The following is a 23,644-nucleotide window of genomic DNA, read 5'->3' as shown; positions in this document are numbered from 1 at the left end:
GGCCATATTCCTACTCTAATCATCCTTTTATTCCTCACATACCTATAGAAAGCTTTAGTGTTCTCCTTTATTCTATTTGTTAAAGACTGCTCGTGCCCTCTCTTTGCTCTTAACTCTCTCCTTAAATCCTTCCTCGCTGATCTGTAACTCTCCATCGCCTCATCTGAACCATCTTGCCTCATCAACACATAAGCCTCCTTCTTTGTAACAAGAGATGCAATTTCTGTTGTAAACCACGGTTCCCTTACATTATCACTTCCTTCCTGCCTGACAGGGACATACCTATCAAGGACACACAATATCTGTTCCTTAAATCAGCTGCACATTTCAATTGTTTCCATCCCCTGCATTTTGCTACCCTATTCTATGCATCCTAAGTCTTGCCTAATTGCATTATAATTGCCCTTGTCCCATCGATAACTCTTGACCTGTGGCATGTTCCTATCCCTTTAAATGAAACCCAACTGAATTATGGTCATTCTCTCCAAAGTGCTCACCTTCCACCAAATCAAACATCTGGCCTGGTTCATTACCAAGCACCAGATGCAGTGTGACCTCCCCTCTTGTCGGCCCTTCAATATACTGTGTCAGAAAGCCCTCCTGCACACACTGGACAAAAACTGATCCCTACGACATACTAGAGTGAAAGCATTTCCAGTCAATGTTGGGAAATTAAAGTTCCCCATAATGACCACCCTGTTCCTTTCACTCCTACCCAGAATAATTTTGCTAATCCGCTCTTCCACCTCCCTGGAACTCTGCGGAGCCCTATAAAAAAAACTCCAAGCAGTGTGACCTCTCCGCTCCAGTTTCTAACCTCAGCCCACATTACCTCAGTTGATGAGGACTCATCAAAAGTTCTGTCAGCCACCGTTCTACTATCCTTGACTAACAAGTCCACGCCTCTCCCTCTTTTACCGCCTTGGCTGTTCTTAATGAAAGATCAAAACCCTGGAACCTGCAACATCCATTCCTCACCCTGCTCTCTCCATGTCTCCGAAATGGCCACAACATCCAAGTCCCAGGTACCTGTCCGTGCTGCAAGCTCACCTACCTTATTGTGGATACTCTGGCGTTGAAGTAGAAACACTTCAAACCACTTCGCTGTCTGCCAGCACATTCCTGTGACCCTGAAATCCTGTCCGTGTCCTTCCTACTCATTCTCCTGTGCATTGCAGCTACACCCCCCGGTTCCCATCCACCTGCTGAGCTAGTTTAAACCGACCCAAATAGCATTAGCAAATTTCCCACCCAGGATATTAGTACCCCTCTGGTTCAAGTGAAGACTGTCCTGTTTGTACAAGTCCTACCTTCCCCAGAATGAGCCCCAAGTATCCAAAAACCTGAAACCCTCCCTCCTGCACCATCCTTGCAGCCAGGTGTTCAGCTGATATCTCTCCCTATTCCTTGCCTTGCTATCACGTGGCACGGGTAACAAACCAGAGATAACCACTCTGTTTGTTCTCGCCCTCAGCTTCCACCCTAGCTTCCTGAAATCCTGCCTTACATCCCTATCCGTCTTTCTGTGGGAGATTATAAATGTTTTTGCAGATGGGTGAGGGGGTGTAGTAGGGGGAAGGGAAGGGGAACATTATACAAACGGTCGTGGAATTCTTGTAGCATGTAGCATACTTAAGGCTAAGACTTTAATGAATATAGAGGGTCTTTTAAAGAAAATAGTTTGAAGCGAGGGAATAACTTTAAAGTGTTGTAGTTGACCACAAAAAGAAGCAACAGGGGCATTTCACAATAAAGCTTATAGTATGATAAGAGAAACTGGATAAAAGAACAAGCTGTAACAAACAAGGAACAAAGAATGCAGACAAGGACAGCAGGATGGCCAGATAAGAAAATAACTGACAAGTGAGGTAATCGGCTTATGATAGGATGGGAAAAGGGAGGCGTGATTCCGCAACTTGTAAACTCAATAAGAAAGCTAACAGGCTCTGTTTTGGCGCACATTTCTGCTTGCTTGCAGAAGCGTCCGGTACTTGCAAGACTGTAATAAATTGTTCTTGTTTCCAAGGCTTTGTCTCAGGCTGAGTGATTTGTGAGTGAGTTCTGTTTCTCACATTTCTACCTATGTTGTTGGTACCTACATGGACCATGACTTGGGTTGTAAACCCTATCCCTTCAGGACCTCAAAGATACGATCCGAGACATCACGCACCCTGGCTACTGGGAGGCAACACACTAACCGCGAGTCTTGTTCGTTCCCAACACACCTTCTATCTGACCCTCTAACTATTGAGTTAGAATGACTAACACTCTCCGCGTTTCCTTCCTTCCCTTCTGGTGCAACAGGGACAGGCTCTGTGCCAGAGCCCCTGGTAGGTCGTTTTCCTCCCTCAACAGTACCCACTGACTGATACAGCAAGAAGGAAATACAAATAAGTCGTCCCTCCTCTCCCAGGAACCTCTGCTGTCCGACTTCAAATTTAAAACCTCAAATCAGTGACTCCCCACTCCTGGGATGCAGCTGCCGCTGAAAAACAGAAAATGTCATGTTTTTTTGTGGTTAGCACTGCTGCCTCACAGCGCCAGAGCCCCGGGTTCAATTCCCCCCCACCCCCGCGCGGGTATCCTCCCACAGTCCAAAGACGTGCGGGTTAGGGGGAATTGGCCACGCTAAATTGCCCCGTAGTGTTGGCTGACAGGGAGTGGGGCTGGGGGTTTTGCTCTTCGGCGGGTCGGTGTGGACTTGTTGGGCCGAAGGGCCTGTTTCCACACTGTAGGGAATCTGATCTAAAGTTCTGGACTTTATATATTGATGAACTGAAACCTGCAACCCCTTCCAAAAGATGAAGGACTCAGCAGCGGTCCGGGTCAGCGGGCGGTGCGCGCGTCGAGCCTGGAGGCGCGCGGCTTTGTGGGCGGTTGCGCGTGGGGGCAGGGGGCGTGGTTTTGACTCGCGCGGAGTCCGTGGCGAAAGGGCGGGGTTTGGTGCGCTTGGAGGAAAGAGGTTTGGCTCCCAGAGGCGGGGCTTACGAGCTGCTTCAGGAAGGGGCGGGAGCAGACCCAGGGGGCGGGGCCACCCCGAAGCCGGAAGTATGCCGCGGCCTGTTTCCTCCACTCGAGCCGTGGCTGCAGCAAGTAAGATAAAGCTTTATAAATTTTTCTTTTTCAGAATTTGTATTTAATAACCAGTAATGGCTACTCAATATCATCAGAAAGTCCCAAAATGCAATTCATTTCAATCCAGTGCAGATAAACACTGAGAGTTAATTTTCGACGGGATTTAACAGCCTCAGCACTAAAATGGTCTCACAAGTGAACGGCTGTGAATGTTATCACTTGGGGTCCTGTTCACACAGATTCACCGATGCTGAGGCAAACGTTCTTAATTGCCTTACAGCATCCTGTTATCGCTTGGTGAGCCCAGGTGACCCTATCTTTTAAGTTCTCTCCTCTTTCTGAGCCTTCCTGCCTGTTTATTTTCTAGTGCAGTAAATAATTCAGCATTACATTTGAGTCTGAATGTTTAAAGGCAAGTTTTAAGGCTATAGACTTTCTCACCCAGATGCCCACACCCTCATTCCTCCCTTTGTTTGCACCACGATCACTGAAAGAGAAGGCTACTCCAAACGAATGCCCTTCAAGGTGGTCCAGCCATCAACATCCTGTAGAGCGGCACCACCATCTTCGCAGCTCATCTGGTCACATTTATCATCGCAATTGACACGTGTGGGTGAGCCATCGGATTGGAAAAGGAGCATCTTCTGGGGCAAATCTATATCACTAAGGGACCTCATAAGCCGAGCAATTAAATACCTAACAATACCAATACTGACAAACAGACATAGCTAAATTGATAAGCCAATTGTACCATCAGCCCGAGCTGCAGTATCCGCAACTGGTCCCTTCACTCATTCTGTCAAGGAATACCTGGATCTTTTCTTGTATCTTAGTAATATTGCCAGTGAGATCGGGAATACCCATAGTGCATTTATCTTGGACAATGGTGCAGACCTCACCCTCCTGGGCAAGTATATAGTCTAAGGCAGACCGATTCTGCACAGAGTAAAGACACAGGTCTGATAATCCCAGTTTACTCTGTTTCAGAGCCTCTTTTGTCTTATTTCCTCGAATGGTCAGGCCGCAAAAGAGGGAATTGTGGTTCTGTTAACTTGACACCCCTGCCGATCCTTCCAACCTCAGGGTACTCTGGATTCCCCAGCCTATCGGGTGTCCTGTATTGTCACCCAGTCCCTTGGGATCCTTCCAGTTGGAGCAAGGTTGGCTGAGACCGACCGCTGCATCCTCCTCAGATGGAGGTTCCATCGACTTGTCCACTGGCCAGGACAAGGTACTGTTGTGGGGACAAGGGCTCCAATAGTGACCTTATGAGGGACATCTTTGCCATCCAGGACAAGGAAATTGGTAGCTTTACCTTAGCTGAAGAAATAATAGTCTGGTTTGGTGTATATTAGGGAGACTTTGTCAAAATCGATTACTCAAATGTAACAGCAGGGCATCTGGACAGGTCAACAGGAGTAAAGGGTCAACGTTTTGCAAGAGGAGTTGCTTGAGCGCTGTAAAAAATGGGCCAAGTGACTGGAGCACTCGCACTGTATGGGAGACAATGGTCCTCAGAATGCTGTTCCCATTGGGCTCTCCCTGAGACCTATTCTTGGTGACAGAATCAGGTTCTGAAAAGAGAAAAGGCCTATAAATGCACAAGGGAAGGGTTCCGTTCCAGGTCCATGTGCCGCATAAGGCCTGCCGTACCCCAGCCAGTGTTACACCAGCTGTTTGTATACACAGACCGGAGGTATTGGAAAGTGATATGTCTCTTCGCAGGGTCGGCTGTAGGAAGTCTGACAAATAGAATGGAATCTGGGACTGGGGATAGGGCAAGTAAGTCATCTCCCGATAGAGAGGAGTAACACACTACTGCCTCTGGATAAGTTGTTCGTGGATCGAGGAGTTTCCCCTATCAGGCTTCCTTTTCTAGAGTCGGCACGACCTGCAAAAAGGGATGGTGTTCCTAGGCATCCTTAAAATATTTACCATAATAACGCGGTTGAGCATTTTTATCCTCAATAGACTTGAGTCTGCAAGTAAAATAAAAAAAACATGGTAATGACATGGTAACTCCCACTGATTTCTACTGTCCAGATGGACCATCTGGTCTTTCTGATGTAAGAGTCCATTGCAATAATCAATCTTCATCACGTTCCACACGTCAAAGGTGTCTGGTCCGGTGCACTGGACAACATCATCTCAGCATGGGTGGTGGATAATCTCTGATCATTCCTGGTCGCATCCATACTTAGTAGCTTTACCCATCAGGATGTTGTACGTGATCAGAAAGGTAAGGAGATAGGCGATCCCCCACAAGTCTCTCCTCTTATTTCAAGTATCTATCATAAGATTAACATGAGAATAACAGCAAGATTCAAAAACCCAAATGGACAGGGTCCACTCCTTTTGTTGGGATTCCAGGATTCTCTCCTCCTCTTCCCCCCCTTTTGATTGGTGCGGTCAATCAATTTACAATGATACAGTTGGACCCAAGCGGAGCGCCCAACGACTGTGACTGCCGTAGGGAAGTAAAACCTGGAAGGGGCCATCCCAACGAGGATGGAGACCTTTGCCAGTTCAGTTCTTGACAAGCACCAACGAACCAGGTTCTACCCGTGACGAGGCTGAAAGGGAGGGAACATCGCTGTAGGCCGCACGCTCCTGGGAGTGAAAGGCACGCATAACACTAGTTAGAGCAAGAACATAACCAATCATTGCTTCGGTCATGTGGTGGAAGTGGACTGAGAAGGGAGCCGAATCGTTCCAAGGGGTACGGAGGGGGTGATCAGAGAGACTCTCAGCTGGAGACAGTCGTGTCTTGCTCGCAGACATGGATCGCATCTGGAATAAGGCCACAGGGATTTGCATCACCAGGAAAGGCCAGACTCTGCCATCCATTTGGCAAGTTTAGTCTTGAGTCTGGTTAAAACATTGAATAAGGCCGGCCGCCTGAGGATGATAAGCACCATGCAGTTGCCAACAAATACAAAGCTGGGAACAGAGTTCTCCGTTAATATTACCTACAAAGTGTGGTCCATTGTCCGAGCTAATGCACGCAGGTATACTGAAGCAGGGAATTATTTCCTTAAACAAAATCTTCACTACAATCTCAGCAGTAGCGTTAGGAGGAGGGTAGGCTTCAATCCACTCAGAAAAGACAATAAGAAAAACATATTTATAGCAACTCAACTGATTTCTCCAACTCAATGAAGTCCAGTTGAAGTGTCTCCAAGGGACCCTCCAGCAAGGGAGTTCTCGGAGAGATACTTGAACAAAGAGGTGGGGGATCGCCTACCCACTGACCTGTTTAATCACGTACAACATCCTGATCGGGAACGCCACTGACTGAGTATCGATGCGATCTGGAACGATCTGAGATTATCCTGATGTCATCTGGTGCTTTCAACGTGGAGTCGCTTGAGCGATGGTATGAGCTGCCAGAGGAAGTGGTGGGTGCTGGTACGATGACTGGCCAGGACAAGGTTGTGGGAACAAGGGCTCTGATAATGACCTTATGAGGGACATCTTTGCCATCAAGGACAAGGAATTTGGTAGTTTTACCTTAGCTGAAGAAATAATAGTCTGGCTTGGTGTATATTAGGGAGAGTTTGTCAAAATCGGTTACTGAAATGTTACAGCAGGGGGTCTGGTCAGGTCTACAGGACTAAAGGGTTGATGTTTTACAAGAGGAGTTGCTTGAGTGCTGTAAAAAATGGGCCAAGTGACTCGAGCACTCGCACTGTATGGGAGACAATGGTCCTCAGAATGCTGTTCCCATTGGGCTCTCCCTTAGCTCTATTGTACATGGTCTTGGTGACAGTATCAGATTCTGAAAAGAGAAAAGGCCTATAAATGCGCTAGGGAAGGGTTCCATTCCAGGTCCATGTGCCACATAAGGCCTGCTGTACCCCAGCCAGTGTTTCACCAGCTGTTTGTATACACAGACCAGAGACATTGGAAAGTGATATTTCTCTTCGCAGGGTCGGCAGTAGAAATTCTGATGAATAGATTGGAATCGGGGACGGGGCAAGTAAGTCATGTCCTGATAGAGAGGAATAACATACTACTGCCTCTGGGGTGAAGAGCGTTCTGTGGGCCTGTATAAATAAGTTGTTTGTGGATTGAGGAGTTTCCCCTACCAGGATGTTGCCAGGACTGGAAGGGTTCGAGTAATAAGGAAGGGCTGGGACTTTATTCACTGGAGCACAGGAGTTTGGGAGGTGACATGATTGAGATTGATAAAATCATGAGGAGTGGAGGTAAGGTGAATAGCAAAGGGCTCTTCCTTAGCGTAGGGTAGCTCAAGACGAGGGGGCATATTTCTTTAAAGTGAGAGGAGAGAGATTTAAAAGGAACCTGAGGGGCAACGTTTTGACAGAGGGCAGTTTACACGTGGAATGAACTTGCTGAGAATGTGGACAATGCAGGTATGTTTACAAAGTCTAAACGACATTTGGATGGGTACATGAATAGAAAGGTTTAGAGGGATTTGGGCCAAACGCAGGTAAGTGGGACTAGTTTAGTTTGGGAACCCTGGTCGCCATGGATGAGTTGGACCGAAGGGTCTATTTCTGTGCTGTCTACCTCTCTGAACCAGAAGTGATCTTATTGAAACCAGTAGAATTCTGAAAGGGGCTTGACAGGACAGATGCAGATAAAATGCTCCTTTGTGGTGGGAGTCATAGAATCCCAACAATGTGGAAACAGGCCATTCAGCCCATCTATTCCACACTGGCCCTCTGAAGAGCATCCCACACATACCCACCCCCTTACTCCGTATTTCCCATGGCCAATCCACCCTAAGTTTCACATCCCTGGTCACTATGGGTAATTTAGCACAGCCTATCCACCCTAACCTCTACACCCGAATCTGTAAATTACCTTCTCAAAAATGTAATTTAAATGTAGAGTTTTTCTCTAACAAAAATGTTAGTCTGACTCAACATTCGGGCGCAGACAGAATTCACACTTATTGTTAGAAAAGCTCTGCATTTGAATGACATTCTTGAGAAGGTAACAAAAAAGAAGTTCTAGGATTAACAAACCAAAGAGCAGAAACCTATTCTAAAAGATGAAGGATTTCATCTAAAATTGTTTGATGCGTCACATTTCCATGACGCTAGACTCCTTTGGATATAAATTGTGATCATGATCTCATTCTCCACAACCACCTGATGAAGGAGCGGCGCTCCGAAAGCCAGTGCTTCCAAACAAACCTGCTGGATTATAACCTGGTGTTGTGTGATGTTTACTTTGTCCGTGGGAAACACATGAGTTGTAGGACTGGTAACAGTTCTTATTTTGTGATCTATTCCAAGTGCAATTTCTCCTCTGTGCAGGCACGGGTGAACAGTTTGGCTTTTGTGCTTTGTGCGAAATCAGGCTAGCAGCTTTTAAATCCTTATGTGAAGCAACAGAAGTAAACTGTCAATCAGCAATTGTATTCTGAGAGTGGTACTTCCAGCTCTGGTAATCCTGTTGCATCAACAGAGAGAGGGTGAGGATGTCACATCTCAAGAGCAGACAGAAAAGTTATTTCGCTTGTTGAGTCGGTTCCTCACTCAGATGAGACTGGATGTTGCTTTTAATGGATCATAATTAAATGCTACAATGGAACACCTTAAATTCAAGGAATTTTGAAAGTGCAAACGAACAGTAACTTTGAACAGAGATGTTCTTCCATTTCTAACCTTGGTTGACCCATATGAAGCCTTTTTACTGATAGCTCCATAATCATGTTCCTGCTGGATTTTTTTCAGGGCAAACAGTTTCTGGTGGGAGAAATTCTGCATCCTGGGAAGGCGGGGAAATCAGAAAAAAAGCTGTTAAAAGCATTTGAACTGCAGGCCCACGAGCTCTCGTGGGAGCAGTACATTTGCCAAAAACATTTCTGAGGAATTCTGTGTAACTGTTGGACTGAAAATAGTTTCCCCACTGAACGTAAAACAGGTATTGAGAACGTTGCGCATTATAGAGTGTTCCTGAGGACCGGAGGAGGATTGAATTTGCCAACGTGAACCACACTTTGCAGAGAGAGGAATTTTCTCCAGATGGAATAGGTTGATGGAAGTCAACAATTGTCAGATTATTTCATGAAAATAACAGCTAGTATGGGGATCCCAGAAGAGGGGCATCTGTAATGAGCACACAGAAACAAACCCTTCAGTCCAGGCCAACCAGATATCCTAAATTAATCTAGTGACCCATTTGCCAACAGTTGGCCCATATCCCTCTGAATTCTTCCTATTCATGTCCCCATCCAGATGCATTTTTTCCTTCGGAGAATACTTGGGTGAGAGCCAAGATATGCAATATCTCAATGTTTCATAATGAAGCAGCTCATTTATTCTGAAATCATTTCAATTAGTTGCCAAATAATAGCTGCATAACTATTGTCAATATTGATACTCAGGAAAGCTATTTTGTTTAGTATATTTCCTTTGTAAAGATCTTATCCAAATTATAAAATGAATGTATTTTCATATGAAATAAAATTTGCAGTGTTTTATTAAATGGTTGAAAGTAACTTTGCACTTAATTGCTCCATTTGGGATTAAACATTGTGACTTAGATAAAAGTGATCTTTCATAATTTATGGTGAGTCTATTAACAAACAAATGTTGCCATTTGCTCTCAAGTTCGCTCAGATTCAATTTGAAATTCTTGAATGAGTTGAATAAGGGGTAAAAAGTAAATATTTATTGCCCTTTTCTGAAATTCTCTGCACTGCCATTGTATTTGGTTAAACAAAATATGTATCTCTCTTCATAACTTTGATATCACCACAAATCCTAGGAACCCCATCCAGAACAAACATATAAATACAAAGTAGGAGACAACAGTTTTGCTTCACTTGGAGGTCGCCACTGATGATGTTACCAAGCCAGGTAACGAAACGTCTAGATATCAAACCTACAGCTCAGCGAGCAAACCTGCACCCTAAACATTCTACTTTGCTGAAAGACTGCACAATCTACAGGCAGTCAGTACATGTAATATATTGTCAATTCCACTTTGAAAATAGATAATGGGCCCACTTCTTTTTGGATGTGAGCATAAGTGGTATAGTAAGTAAGTTTGCTGATGACACCAAAATTGGAGGTGTAGTGGACAGCGAAGGAGGTTACCTCAGATTACAATGGGATCTTGATCAGATGGGCCAATGGGTTGAGAAGTGGCAAATGGAGTTTAATTTAGATAAATGTGAGGTGCTGCATTTTGGGAAAGCAAATCTTAGCAGGACTTATACACTTAATGGTAAGGTCCTCGGGGGTGTTGCTGAACAAAGAGACCTTGGAGTGCAAGTTCATAGCTCCTTGAAAGTGGAGTCGCAGGTTGATAGGATAGTGAAGATGGTGTTTTGTATGCTTTCCTTTATTTGGTCAGAATATTGAGTACAGGAGTTGGGAGGTCATGTTACTGCCGTACAGTTGGAATATCGCGTGCAATTCTGGTTTCCTTCCTATCAGAAAGATGTTGTGAAACTTAAGGGGTCAGAAAAGATTTGCAAGGATGTTGCCAAGACTGAAAGATTTGAGCTATAGGGAGAGACAGAACAGACTGGGGCTTTTTTCCCTGGAACGTCAGAGGCTGAGGGGTGACCTTAGAGAAGGTTATGAAATCATGAGGGGCATGGATAGGATAGATAGACAAAGTCTTTTCCCTGAGGTGGGAGAGTTCAGAAATAGAGGGCATAGGTTTACAGTGAGAGGGGAAAGATATGAAAGAGACCTAAGAGGCAATCTTTTCATTTAGAGGGTGGTACGTGTATGGAATGAGCTGCCAGAGGAAGTGGTGGAGGCTGGTACAATTACAACACTTAAAAAGCAACTGGAGGGATATGGGCCCCGTGCTGGCAGGTGGGACGAGATTGGGTTGGGATATCATGCATAGGGATGTGCAGGTTAGGTGCATTAGTCACAGGTACATGTTGAGCAATACGGGCAGGAGAATTGCGTGGGTGGGTTATGTGTGCGTATGTGCGTGCGCGCGAGAGAGAGCATGTGTGCACATGCTTTGTAAAGGGAGTGTGATGGAGGAGAAGCCTGTAAGAGGGTGTGTGTACATCTGAGAGAGAGCGTGTTATGAGAGAGGTATAGATAAAAGTGAGGGATTGCATTTTCCTAAAATAAGGGCAGGACTTGTACAGAGGGATATGGGGGGGGGGTTCAGGTACATACTTCATTGAAAGTTGCATCACTGGTTGGAAGGGTGCTTCAGAAGGCATTCAGCACACTTACCTTATTTGTTCACACCATTGAATAAAGGAGTTGGGACATCATTTAGAAGTTGTACAGGATGTTGGTGAAGCCACTTGTAGAGTACTGAGAACGTTTCTGGTGGCCCTGTAATAGGAAGAATACTATTACAGAGGGTTCAGTAAAGATTCACCAGGATATTACCAAGACTGGAGGGTTTGAGTTATAAGGAGAGGCTGAGAATCTCTTCACTGGAGCACAGGAGGTTGAGGGGTGACCTCATTGAGATTGATATAATCATGAGGGTTCCAGGTAACATGAACATCAAAAATAGCGAGGAGCCTGCACGGTGATGTTAAATGACTGGGGGGGGGGGGGGGGGGGGGGGGGTAGAAATTGTGGCAGTTGGACACTTTAAATACATCAGGAACAGCATCTCCATTCAGCATACTGTGCATGTCTGGTGAGATGCCAGAAGACTAGAGGTTGGCTAACATGGTGCCACTGTTTAAGAAGGGTGGTAAGGACAAGCCAGGGAACTACAGACCAGTGAGGCTGACGTCAGTGGTGGGCACATTGTTGGAGAGAATCCTGAGGGAGAGGATGTACATGTATTTGAAAAGACAAGGACTGATTAGGGATAGTCAACATGGTTTTGTGTGGGAAATCATGTCTCACAAACTTGATTGAGATTTTTGAGGAAGTTACAAAGAGGATTGAGGAAGGCAGAGCAGTAATGTGATGTATATGGACTTCAGTAAGGCGTCTGACAAGGTTCCCCGTGGGAAACTGATTAGCAAGGTGAGATCTCAAGGAATACAGAGAGAACTAGCCATTTGGATACAGAACTGGCTCAAAGGTAGAAGACAGAGGGTGGTGGTGGAGGGTTGTTTTTCAGACTGGAGGCCTGCGACCAGTGGAGTGACACAAGGATCGGTGCTCGGTCCTCTACTTTTTGTCACTTATGTAAATGATTTGGATGCGAGCATAAGAGGTACAGTTAGAGGGAGAGGCTGAACAGGCTGGGGCTGTTTTCCCTGGAGTGTCAGAGGCTGAGTGGTGACCTTATAAAGGTTTAAAACATTATGAGGGGCATGGACAAGTTAAATAGACAAAGCTTTTTCCCTTGGGTTGGGGAGTCCAGAACTAGAGGGCATAGATTTCGGGTGAGGGGAAAAATGTAAAAGAAACCTACGGGGCAATTTTTTCATACAGAGTGTAGTACGTGTATGCAATGAGCTGCCAGAGGGAGTGGTGGAGGCTGGTACAAATGCAACAATTAAGAGGCATTTGAATGGATATATGAATAGGAAAGGTTTGGAAGGATGTGGGCTAGGTGTTGAGGAACGGGACTAGATTGGGTTGGGATATCTGGTCGGCATGGATGGGTTGGACCGAAGGGTCTGTTTCCATGCTGTACACTTCTGACTCTATGCTGGTTCAGCAAAAGCCGCGCATGCTCTGTCTGCAGAAACAGTGCAAACCCTTCTTCAAATGGACCAATGAGAAGCCAGACAAGGAGCCTGGTCCTCCTGCCAATCAGAGCTCCCCAATTGTCTGAATGCGGAAGATGGACCATCAGGTTCTGAAGCTGCTGCTCCTCTCCAAATGAAGATCGAGCTTCAACTCAGACTGCAACTTCCTTCCTCTCCTCATCTGAGAGTACGGCACTGTCTTTTCCATTTCGTTTTTTCATTCTGGGGTTAAATTGTTGACTTGCAGCAACTGAAAAGAAAGCGAGTGAATCTAGGGAAGGGACAGAGTCGGGAAATGTTGGTCCAGGTCTCTGTCTCAATTGGCAAACGTAGGTCAAATGCAGTCCCACAGTGTGAAGTGATAGCCTCAGTTATGAAAAAATAACTGCTGAAAGGAGGTATGTTGTTTAAATGGTGACATATTGGGATGTGGAGAAAGTGAGGACTGCAGATGCTGGAGATGAGAGTCGAAAAGTGTGGCACTGGAAAAGCACAGGAGGTCAGACAGCATCCGAGGAGCAGGAGAATCGACGTTTCAGACACGAGCCCTTCCTCAGGAATGATGTGTGGATGTAAAACGTGGCCTCAGCGTCCTTCCACACCAGTCACTGCCAGTTGTCAGACGGATGCAGCAAGCAATCAGCAAGGCAAGAGGAATATTAGCAAGAGGAATTGATTTCAGAAGTCGGGATGTCGTCCTGCAGTTAGGGGGTCATTGAATATATTCAAGGCTGAGTTCATCTGATTTTAGAACAAACATGAAGTGGATGTTTATGGGGAAAGGCAAGTAAAATGGTTTCAAGACCAGTCCAGAACAGTTACAGAGTCAGACAGCACAGAAACAGACCCTTCAGCCCAACTAGTCCATGCTGACTATATTCACAAACTAAACTAGTCCCACCTGCCTGTGTTTGCCCCATATCCCCCTGAACCTTTCCTATTCATGTACTTATCCAAATGTCTTTTAAACGTTGTTACTCAACCTGCATCCACCATTTCCTCTGGACATTCATTCCACACAAACCAATGTTTAAAACAAAGGTGCTCCTCATGTGTTTTTTAAATCTTTCTCCTCTCACCTTAATTTGCTCCCTAATCTTGAAACGACATGCCGTTCACCTGATCTTTGCCCCTCATGGTTTTGTAAACCTCTATAAAGAGAACAAAGAACCTTACAGCACAGGAACAGGCCCTTCAGCCCTCCATGGCTATGCTGATCGAGATACTCTATCTAAACCTGCCGCCTATTCTCTAAGGATCTGTATCCCTCTGCTCCTTGCCCATTCATGTATCTGTCTAGCTACATCTTAAATGACGCTATCGATCCCAACCCTACTGCCTCCGCTGGCGATGCATTCGAGGCGCCCACCACCCTCAGTGTAAAGAACTTTCCATGTACATCTCCCTCAAACCTTTCCCCTCTCACTTTGAACTCGTGACCCTGAGTAATTAAGTCTTCCCTTCTGGGAAAATAATTCTTACTATCCACCCCTGTTTACACCCCTCATGAATTTTCGGCCTCAATCAGGACCCCCACCCTCAACCTCCTTATTTCCAATGAAAATAATCCTAATCTACTCAACCTCTCCTCATAGTTTGCGCCCTCCATAACAGGCAACATCCTGGTGAACCTCCTCTGCACTCTCTCCAAACGTATCCACATCCTTTTGGAAATCTGGCAACCGGAATTGTACGCAGTATTCCAAATGCGCCAAACCAAAATCTTATATAACTTTAACATGACCTGCCAGCTCTTTTACTCAATCCGTCCGATGATGGAACACGTGTTGTATGCTGCCTTGACCACTCTACTGACAGGCATTGCCACCTTCAGAGAACAATAGACCCGAACACCCAGATCTCTCTGTACATCAATTTCCCCCAGGACCTTTCCATTTACTGTATAGCTCGCTCTTGAATTGCATCTTCCAAAATGCATCACCTCGCATTTGTCTGGATTGAACTCCATCTGCCATTTCTCTTCCCAACTCTCCGATCGATATTCTGCTGTATCGTCTGACAGTCCCCTTCACTATCTGATATTCCATCAATCCGAATGCCCATCTGCAAACTTGCTAATGAGGCACCCGATACCTTCACCTTTCAACCTCCTGTGCTCCAGTGAAAAAAGTCCCAGCCTACCCACCAATAGGTGTGAATTCTGTCTGGGTCCCAATGTCGAGTCAGCCTGACATTTTTGAGAGAAAAGCTCTGCATTTAAATTACGTTCTTGAGAAAGTTACTGAAAACAGGTTCTGGGATCAACATACCAAAGAACAGAAACAGTTAAGCAGTTAGGTAACACGTTCGAGTGGGAAGTGTGTATAACATGATCGCACAACTCCTATACTCAATGCTATGAGCAATGAAGGAAAGCAAACCAAACGCTGCCTTCACTACTCTGTCCACCTGAGACTCCAGCACTCCAAGGTCTCTTTATTCTGCAACACTCCCCTTAACTGTGTCAGTCCTGCCTGGATTGCTTGACCAAAATGCAAACCTCTGATTTCTCCAAATTAAACTCCAACTGACACTCCTCGGCTCATCAACCGACCCCATAGATTCTAATTTATAGTAAACTCTTTCCTCTCTCATTCCTTGGAAGCTGAAAATCTCCATCCCACAATCAGTCCCTCCATTTTCACTAGTTGGACTGAAGGGGCTGTTTCTGTGCTGCATGGCTCTGTAACTCGGCCCTGTACCAGTCTTAAAACCATTTTCTTGCCTTCCCCATAAACATTCACATAAAAATTAGATGAACTCAGCCTTGAATATATTCAATGACCCCCTAACTGCAGGAAGACATCCCCACTTCTGAACTTAATTCCTCTTGCTAATACACCACTTGCCTTGCTCATTGCCTGCTGCACCTGTCTGACAACTGGCACAGAAGGACACTGATGCCCCTCTGAACACCCACGCATCATTCCTGATGAAGGGCTCGTGCCCAAAACTTCGACTGTCCTACTGATCGGATGCTGCTTGACCTGCTGTGCTTTGCCAATTGTGGTCTTCTCTACATTGGGGAAACCGAGCGTAAACTTGGGGAACGGTTTGCTGAGCATCACAGCCGGGTCCGCAGAGGCTGAGCTGACTTCCCAGTCTCCACCCATTTTAATGCCCCTTCCCACTCCCCTTCTGACATGACTATTTTTGGCTTCCTCCATTACCACAACAAACCAAGCCACAAACTGGAGGAACAAAACCTCATCTTCTGTCTGAGCAGTCAACAGCCCGGAAGACAACATTGAGTTCTCCAATTTCAAATAATCTCCCATCCCATTACCCCAACACACTTCCCAGCCCCTTCCACTCTTCCCTGCCAACTAGATTCCTTCCTCCCATTCACCAACCAGGTCGTACCAGATTATGGGGATAAGGCAGGAACAGGATACTGATTGAGGATGATCAGCCATTATCACAATGAATGGTGGTGCTGGCTCGAAGGGCAGAATAGCCTACTCCTGCACCTATTGTCTATTGTACCCTCTACCTGTCTCCACCTATCCCCACTTCAATACCCTGACCCCAGCACACCCTTGTTCCACAGCTCTCCCTCTCCCCACCCCCAGACCTGAACAAGGGACACCAGATCCCTCGACTTCTCCATCTCCTGATACTGTCTAGCTTGCTGCGTTCTTTCAGTCTCCTGTCTGTCTATTTTGCTAATTGAGAACAAAGGCTTGGACTAACTTTTCCAGACTCTGTCCCCTCACCTGGATTGACTCCCATTTCTTTCAGTTGCTCCAAGTCAACAACTGAACCTCAGAATGAAACGTAAATGGAAATGGGGGTGAGAAAAGAGAGTGCCGTACTCTCAGATGTTGGACAGAGGAAAGAAGTTGCAGTCTGAGGTGAACCTCAATCTTCATTCAGAGAGAGGAGGAGCAGGAGCTTCAGAACCTCATGGTCCAACTTCCACATTCACCAATAGAGGAGCTCCGAATGGCAGGAGGACAATTCTCCCTCCGGTCCTCCAGTGCTCCTTATTTGTCCAAACGTAGGTCTCGCCCCTTTTCTGCCGGCAGCGAGGAACATGCCCAATGTTTTGATGACACCAGCAAACGTGTGCCCTGCTTGTTGACACTGAGGAGTGTACACAATATGCACTGTAGCAATGCTGGTGTCATTGACAGATTTTAAGTGTCCAAATTCCTATGGGAGAATAAAAAGGGTACAGCCATAATTTTTTTTCCATTGGCTCAATATTTGATTGCTTTTGCATTTGTCTGGCTGCTCAATGTTTAAGTCTTTTCCTCAGTGTTGGGGTGAGATTCACAACTAGAGGGCATAGGCTTAGGGTGAGACCACAAAGGTAACTGAGGGGCAACGTTTCCATGCAGAGGGTGGTGCATGTATGGAATGAGCTGCCAGAGGAAGTAGTGGAAGCCAGTATAATTACAGCATTTGAAAGGTATCTGGCTGGGTATCTGAATAGGAAGGGTTTAGAGGGATATGAGTCAAGTGCTGGCAAAGGGGACTATATTAATTTAGGATAGCGGGTTGGCATGGACAGGTTGGACCGAATGGGTCTATTTCTGTGCTGTACATCTCTATGACTCGAAATAATAAAAAGTCGATTTTCCAAATAACACACTATGTCCATGTTAACAAGGCTGAGTGCACCACATGCTTTACTAACCATTCTCAACAGGTCCTGCCCCTTCAATGACTGAGGAACATGTACATGCTGGTGCATAATCTCCTTCACTAGTATTTACACACTACCCTCAGCAATTGCACAACTAACAGCAAAGGGTAAACAGCACAAGGATTAAACACACAGTGAGGGGCAAACAGCACAAGGATTAAACACACAGTGAGGGGCAAACAGCACAAGGATTAAACACACAGTGAGGGGCAAACAGCACAAGGATTAAACACACAGTGAGGGGCAAACAGCACAAGGATTAAACACACAGTGAGGGGCAAACAGCACAAGGATTAAACACACAGTGAGGGGCAAACAGCACAAGGATTAAACACAGTGAGGGGCAAACAGCACAAGGATTAAACACAGTGAGGGGCAAACAGCACAAGGATTAAACACACAGTGAGGGGCAAACAGCACAAGGATTAAACACACAGTGAGGGGCAAACAGCACAAGGATTAAACACACAGTGAGGGGCAAACAGCACAAGGATTAAAACACACAGTGAGGGGGAAACAGCACAAGGATTAAACACACAGTGAGGGGGAAACAGCACAAGCGCCAGTAAAAGCCGATGGAAAGTGAGTGTAAAATGTCACTATGACAGGACAGGCCCCACATTCCTTCCCCTCCGTCCCCCCCACAACCTGCCTCACCTTTCACGTCCCGGGCCCAGTACCTTCCAGGTGGCCCCATAGTTGACACAGGGGCCGCCCCACGACCAGTAGAACTCCACCACCCCGGCGGCCGACGAGTTCCCAAGCAGGCCCTTAACCCCATCCGCCTCCAGAATGCTCACCGGCTCCTGGCTGCTGTACAGCCGGCCGGTGTGGCCGTGACACAGCAGCTGCGCCAGGAAGGCGGCGGCGGCCAGTGACGGGTGTCTGCCCCGGGCCGCGCGGCGCCATTTTCCTAACGGCCGCCCTCCCGCCGCTTCCTCGCTCGAGCGACTTCTCCTCCCAACCGCCTTCGCCCCCGCGAGACGTCTGCACGGGGGGATGGGCGGGGCCGGGCCAGGCGATGGGCGGGGCCGGGGATGGGTGGGGCCGGGGATGGGTGGGGCCGGGGATGGGTGGGGCCGGGCCGGGGATGGGTGGGGCGGGGCCGGGGATGGGTGGGGCGGGGCCGGGGATGGGTGGGGCGGGGCCGGGGATGGATGGGGCGGGGCCGGGGATGGGTGGGGCGGGGCCGGGGATGGGTGGGGCGGGGCCGGGGAGCCTCACCGTCACCAAGCAACAGCCACCTCGCGCTACAACTGCTCATTCACAAAAACAAACTCTCCTGTCTCGCTCTGCAGCTGCAGGGGGGACACTGCCACGTTTCCAGGAGCCCTGTCTACATTGGGAAAGCTCACGGCTCAATTTAAACAGATATTCCCACATCTAACGGAACGGCGTCATATCGAAAGGGGGCAATCTGCATTTTAAAGGGACGTGGACATTTTAACGGGTATTTCTGCAAATAAAGAGGTTTAAATGGACGAGATTACATTTCAAAGGGATGTGGGCACATTCCAAGGGATATCTTCATATGTAAAGTGACGCAGTTATATCTAAATGAACCTACATTTCGAAGAGACGTTGCCCTATTTATAAGTAGAGACAATAGGTGTGAATTCTGTCTGTGTCCCAATGTTGAGTCAAACTGACATTTTTCTTAGAAAAGCTCTGCATTTAAATTACATTCTTGAGAAGGTAATTTATAGATTCGGGTGTAGGTTAGGGAGGATTGGCCGTGCTAAGTTACCCGTAGTGACCAGGGATGGACAGGTTAGGGTGGAAATATGGAGTACGGGGTTGGATATGGGTGGGATACTGTTCAGAGGGCCAGAGTGAAATAGATGGGCTGAATGGCCTGCTTCCACATTGTCGGAATTCTATGACCCTCCCCATAAAGGAGCATTTTATCTACATCTATCCTGTCAAGCCCCGTTCAGAATTCTACTGGTTTCAATAGAGGTATACAGCACAGAAACAGACCCTTCGGTCCAATTCGTCCATGCCGACCAGGATTCCAAACTAAACCTGTCCCACTTGCCTACATTTGGCCCATATCCCTCTAACTTTTCTATTCATATACCCATCAAAATGCTGTTTCAATGTTGTAACTGTACCGGCAACTACCACATCCTCAGTAAGTTCATTCCACATGCAAATCACTCTATTTCAAAATGTTGCCCCTCCAGTTCCTTTTAAATCTCTCTCCTCACATTAAAAAAAAGCCCCCTGGTTTTGAGTTCCCCTACGCTAAGGAAGAGCCATTTGCTGTTCACCTTACCTCCACTCCTCATAATTTTATCAATCTCAATGAGGTCAGCCCCAAATTCCTGTGCTCCAGTGAATAAAGTCCCAGCCTCTCCTTATAACTCAAACCCTCCAGTCCTGACAACATCCTGGTAAATCTTTACCAAACCCTCTCTAATAGTATTCTTCCTATTACAGGGCCACCAGAACTGTACTCAGTACTGTGAAAGTGACCTCACCAACATCCTGTACAACCTCAACATGATGTCCCAACCCCAATACTCAATGGGGTGAACAATGAAGGCAATGTTGCGAAATGCCATCTTGACCACCCTGTCGAGCAGTGATGAAACTTCCAAGGAACTCTGTACCTAAACACCCCCCACCTCTGCCCCCCCGCAACTCCCATGTCTGTCTATCAGACCATAAGACATAGGAGCGGAAGTAACGCCATTCGGCCCATCGAGTCCACTCCACCATTCAATCATGGCTGATGGGCATTTCAACTCCACTTACCCTCATTCTCCCCGTAGCCCTTAATTCCTTGTGACATCAAGAATTTATCAATTTCTGCCTTGAAGACATTTAGCGTCCCAGCCTCCCTGCACTCTGTGGCAATGAATTCCACAGGCCCACCACTCTCTGGCTGAAGAAATGTCTCCGCATTTCTGTTCTGAATTTACCCCCTCTAATTCTAAGGCTGTGTCCACGGGTCCTAGTCTCCTCGCCCAATGGAAACAATTTCTAGCGTCCACCCTCTCCAAGCCATGTATTATCTTGTAAGTTTCTATTAGATCTCCCCTTAATCTTCTAAACTCCAATGAATACAATCCCAGGATCCTCAGCCCGTTCCTCATATGTTAGACCTACCATTCCAGGGATCATCCGTGTGACTCTCCGCTGGACACGCTCCAGTGCCAGTATGTCCTTCCTGAGGTGTGGGGACCAAAACTGGACACAGTACTCCAAATGGGGCCTAACCAGAGCTTTATAAAGTCTCAGTAGCACAACAGTGCTTTTATATTCCAACCCTCTTGAGATAATTGACAACATTGCATTCGCCTTCTTAATTCCGGACTCAACCTGCATGTTTACCTTTAGAGAATCCTCAACTAGCACTCCCAGATCCCTCTGATCAGTTCACAGTGTCATGCAACCGGTGCAATATTTGGAACAAACCTGGACCGCTGCTGAGTCCTTCATCTTTTAGAATGGGTTGCAGGTTTCAGTTCATCAATATATAAATTCCAGAACTTTAGATCAGATTCCCTACAGTGTAGAAACAGGCCCTTCGGCCCAACAAGTTGACACCGACCCGCCAAAAAGCAAAACACCCAGCCCCATTCCCTGTCACCTAACACTACGGGGCAATTGAGCTTGGCCAATTCACCCTAACACGCACGTCTTTGGACTGTGGGAGGAAACCCTCGCAGACGTGTGGGGTGGGGGAATTTAACCTGGGGCTCTGGCGCTGTGAGGCAGCAGTGCTAACCACAAAAAAAGTGACATTTTCTGTTTTTCAGTGGCAGCTGCAGCCCAGGAGTGGAGAGTCACTGATTTGAGGTTTTAAATTTGAAGTCGGAGAGCAGAGGTTCCTGGGAAAGGAGGGACGACTTATTTTTATTTCCTTCCTGCTGTATCAGTCAGTGGGTACTGTTGAGGGGGGAAAACGACCTACCAGGCGTATGCACTGGAGCCCAGGTCTCTGGCAGAGAGCCTGTCCCTGTTGCACCAGAAGGGAAGGAGGGAAAGGAGGAGAGTGTTAGTCATTGGGGACTCAATAGTTAGAGGGTCAGATAGAAGGTGTGTTGGGAACGAACAAGACTCGCGGTTAGTGTGTTGCCTCCCAGGTGCCAGGGTGCGTGAAGTCTCGGATCGTATCTTTGGGGTCCTGAAGGGATAGGGTTTCCAACCCCAAGTCATGGTCCATGTAGGTACCAACAACATAGGTAGAAATGTGAGAAACAGAACTCACTCACAAATCAATTAGCCTGAGACAAAGCGTTGGAAACAAGAACAATTTATTACAGTCTTGCAAGTACCGGACGCTCCTGCAACCAAGCAGAAATGTGCGCCAAAACAGAGCCTGTTAGCTTTCTTGTTCAGTTTACAAGTTGTGGAATCACGCCTCCCTTTTCCCATCCTATCATAAGCCGATTACCTCACTTGTCAGTTATTTTCTTATCTGGCCATCCCACTGTCCTTGTCTGCATTCTTTGTTCCTTGTTTGTTACAGCTTGTTCTTTTGTCCACTTTCTCTAATCTTACGATAAGCTTTATTGTGAAATGCTACTGTTGCTTCTTTTTGTGGTCAACTACAACACTTTAAAGTTATTTCCTCGCATAAAACTACTTTCTTTAAAAGACTCTCTATATTCATTAAAGTCTTAGCCTTAAGTATGCGACATGCTACAAGAATTCCATGACCGTTTGTATAATGTTACACTACTTGGAGTTCTTTCATAGGCCTCTGCAGAGTTCGAGGGAGGGGGAAGAGGGGATTAGCAAAATTATTCTGGGTAGTAGTGAAAGGAACAGGGTGGTCATTATGGGGGACTTTAACTTCCCCAACATTGACTGGAAATGCTTTCACTCTAGTATGTCGTATGGATCAGTTTTTGTCCAGTGTGTGTGCAGGAGGGCTTTCTGACACAGTATGTCGAAGGGCCGACAAGAGGGGTGGTCACACTGGATCTGGTGCTTGGTAATGAACCAGGCCAGATGTTTGATTTAGTGGAAGGTGAGCACTTTGGAGAGAGTGACCATAATTCAGTTGGGTTTCATTTAAAGGGATAGGAACATGCCACAGGTCAAGGGTTATCGATGGGACAAGGGAAATTATAATGCAATTAGGCAAGACTTAAGATGCAGAGAATAGGGTAGCAAAATGCAGGGGATGGGAACAATTGAAATGTGGAGCTGGTTTAAGGAACAGATATTGTGTGCCCTTGATAGGTATGTCCCTGTCAGGCAGGGAGTGATAAGGTAAGGGAACCGTGGTTTACAACAGAAATTGCATCGCTTTACAAAGAAGGAGGAGGCTTATGTGTTGATGAGGTTCAGATGAGGCGATGGTTCAGATGAGGCGATGGAGATCAGCTAGGAAGGATTTAAAGAGACAGTTAAGAGCAAAGAGAGGACATGAGCAGTCTTTAACAAATAGAATAAAGGCGAACCCTAAAGCTTTCTATAGGTATGTGAGGAATAAAAGGATGATTAGGGTAGGAAGAGGGCCAATAAAAGACAGAAGTAGGAAGTTGAGTGTGGGCCCTGTGGAGATTGGAGAGGTGTTAATGAATATCTCTCATCGGTCTTCACTCAGGAAAAGGAGAATATTGTCGAGGAGAAGAATGAGGTACGAGATATTAGACTCGAAAGGATCGAGGTTAGTTGCACACAGGTGTTATCAATTCTAGAAGGAGTGAAAATAGACAAGTGCCCTGGGCAGGATGGGATTTATCCGAGGATTCTCTGGGAAGCGAGGGAGGAGATAGCAGAGCCTTTGGTTTTGATATTTGAGTTGTCATTGTCTACAGGTTTAGTACCAGAGTGGAGAATTGCAAATGTTGTACCCTTGTTCAAGAAGGGCAGCAGAGATGACCCAGGTAATTATAGACCAGTGAGCCTTACTTCTGTTGAAGGAAAGCTTTTGGAAAAGAATCTTAGAGATAGGATTTATAATCATCTAGCAACCAACAATTTGTTTTCAGATAGTCAACATGGTTTCATCAAGAGCAGATCGTGTCTCACAAACCTCATTGCGTTTTTTGAGAAAGTGACCAAGCATGTAGATGAAGGTAGGGCAGTTGACGTGGTGTACATGGACCTCTGTAAAGCCTTTGATGAAGTTCCACATGGTATGCTGTTGGAGGAAATGCAGAGGCATAGGATTGAGGGTGATTTAACAGTTTGGATTACAAACTGGGCTTTCTGAAAGAAGTTAGCGAGTGGTGGTTTATGGAAAATATTCAGCCTGGAGTCCGGTTACTAGTGGTGTGCCACAAGGATCTGTTTTGGGACCACTGCGGTTTGTCGTTTTTTTAAATGGCTCA

The 23,644-nt window shown here is 46.4% G+C and overlaps 1 protein-coding gene and 1 long non-coding RNA gene across 2 annotated transcripts in view; both read right to left on the bottom strand.

The window, feature by feature from the left end:
- The window catches only part of LOC148145045 (uncharacterized), a 103,293-nt gene extending 81,559 nt beyond the window's left edge, over positions 1-21,734 (bottom strand). Inside the window, exons 1-2 of the mRNA XM_087975462.1 lie at positions 21,635-21,734; positions 18,006-18,567 (exon numbers count right to left, since the gene is read on the bottom strand). Of these exons, the coding sequence (XP_087831588.1) occupies positions 18,006-18,567; positions 21,635-21,734 (662 nt within the window). The remainder of the gene's footprint in view (positions 1-18,005; positions 18,568-21,634) is intronic.
- On the bottom strand, positions 8,485-17,200 carry LOC148145046 (uncharacterized). The gene is made up of 3 exons (XR_015751734.1): positions 16,414-17,200; positions 11,265-11,369; positions 8,485-8,817 (listed from the first exon to the last, which is right to left on the bottom strand). It is a non-coding gene; the product is annotated as an uncharacterized LOC148145046 (long non-coding RNA).
- Positions 21,735-23,644: the final 1,910 nt, after the last annotated feature.

The sequence above is a fragment of the Chiloscyllium plagiosum genome, unplaced genomic scaffold, assembly GCF_037043375.1.
Source record: "Chiloscyllium plagiosum isolate Xiang-an unplaced genomic scaffold, Cpla_swu_hap1 HiC_scaffold_27, whole genome shotgun sequence".
NCBI classification, from domain to species: Eukaryota; Metazoa; Chordata; class Chondrichthyes; order Orectolobiformes; family Hemiscylliidae; genus Chiloscyllium; species Chiloscyllium plagiosum.
Note: the sequence above shows the minus strand (reverse complement) of the source record. Positions and strands in the feature narration are given on the sequence as shown.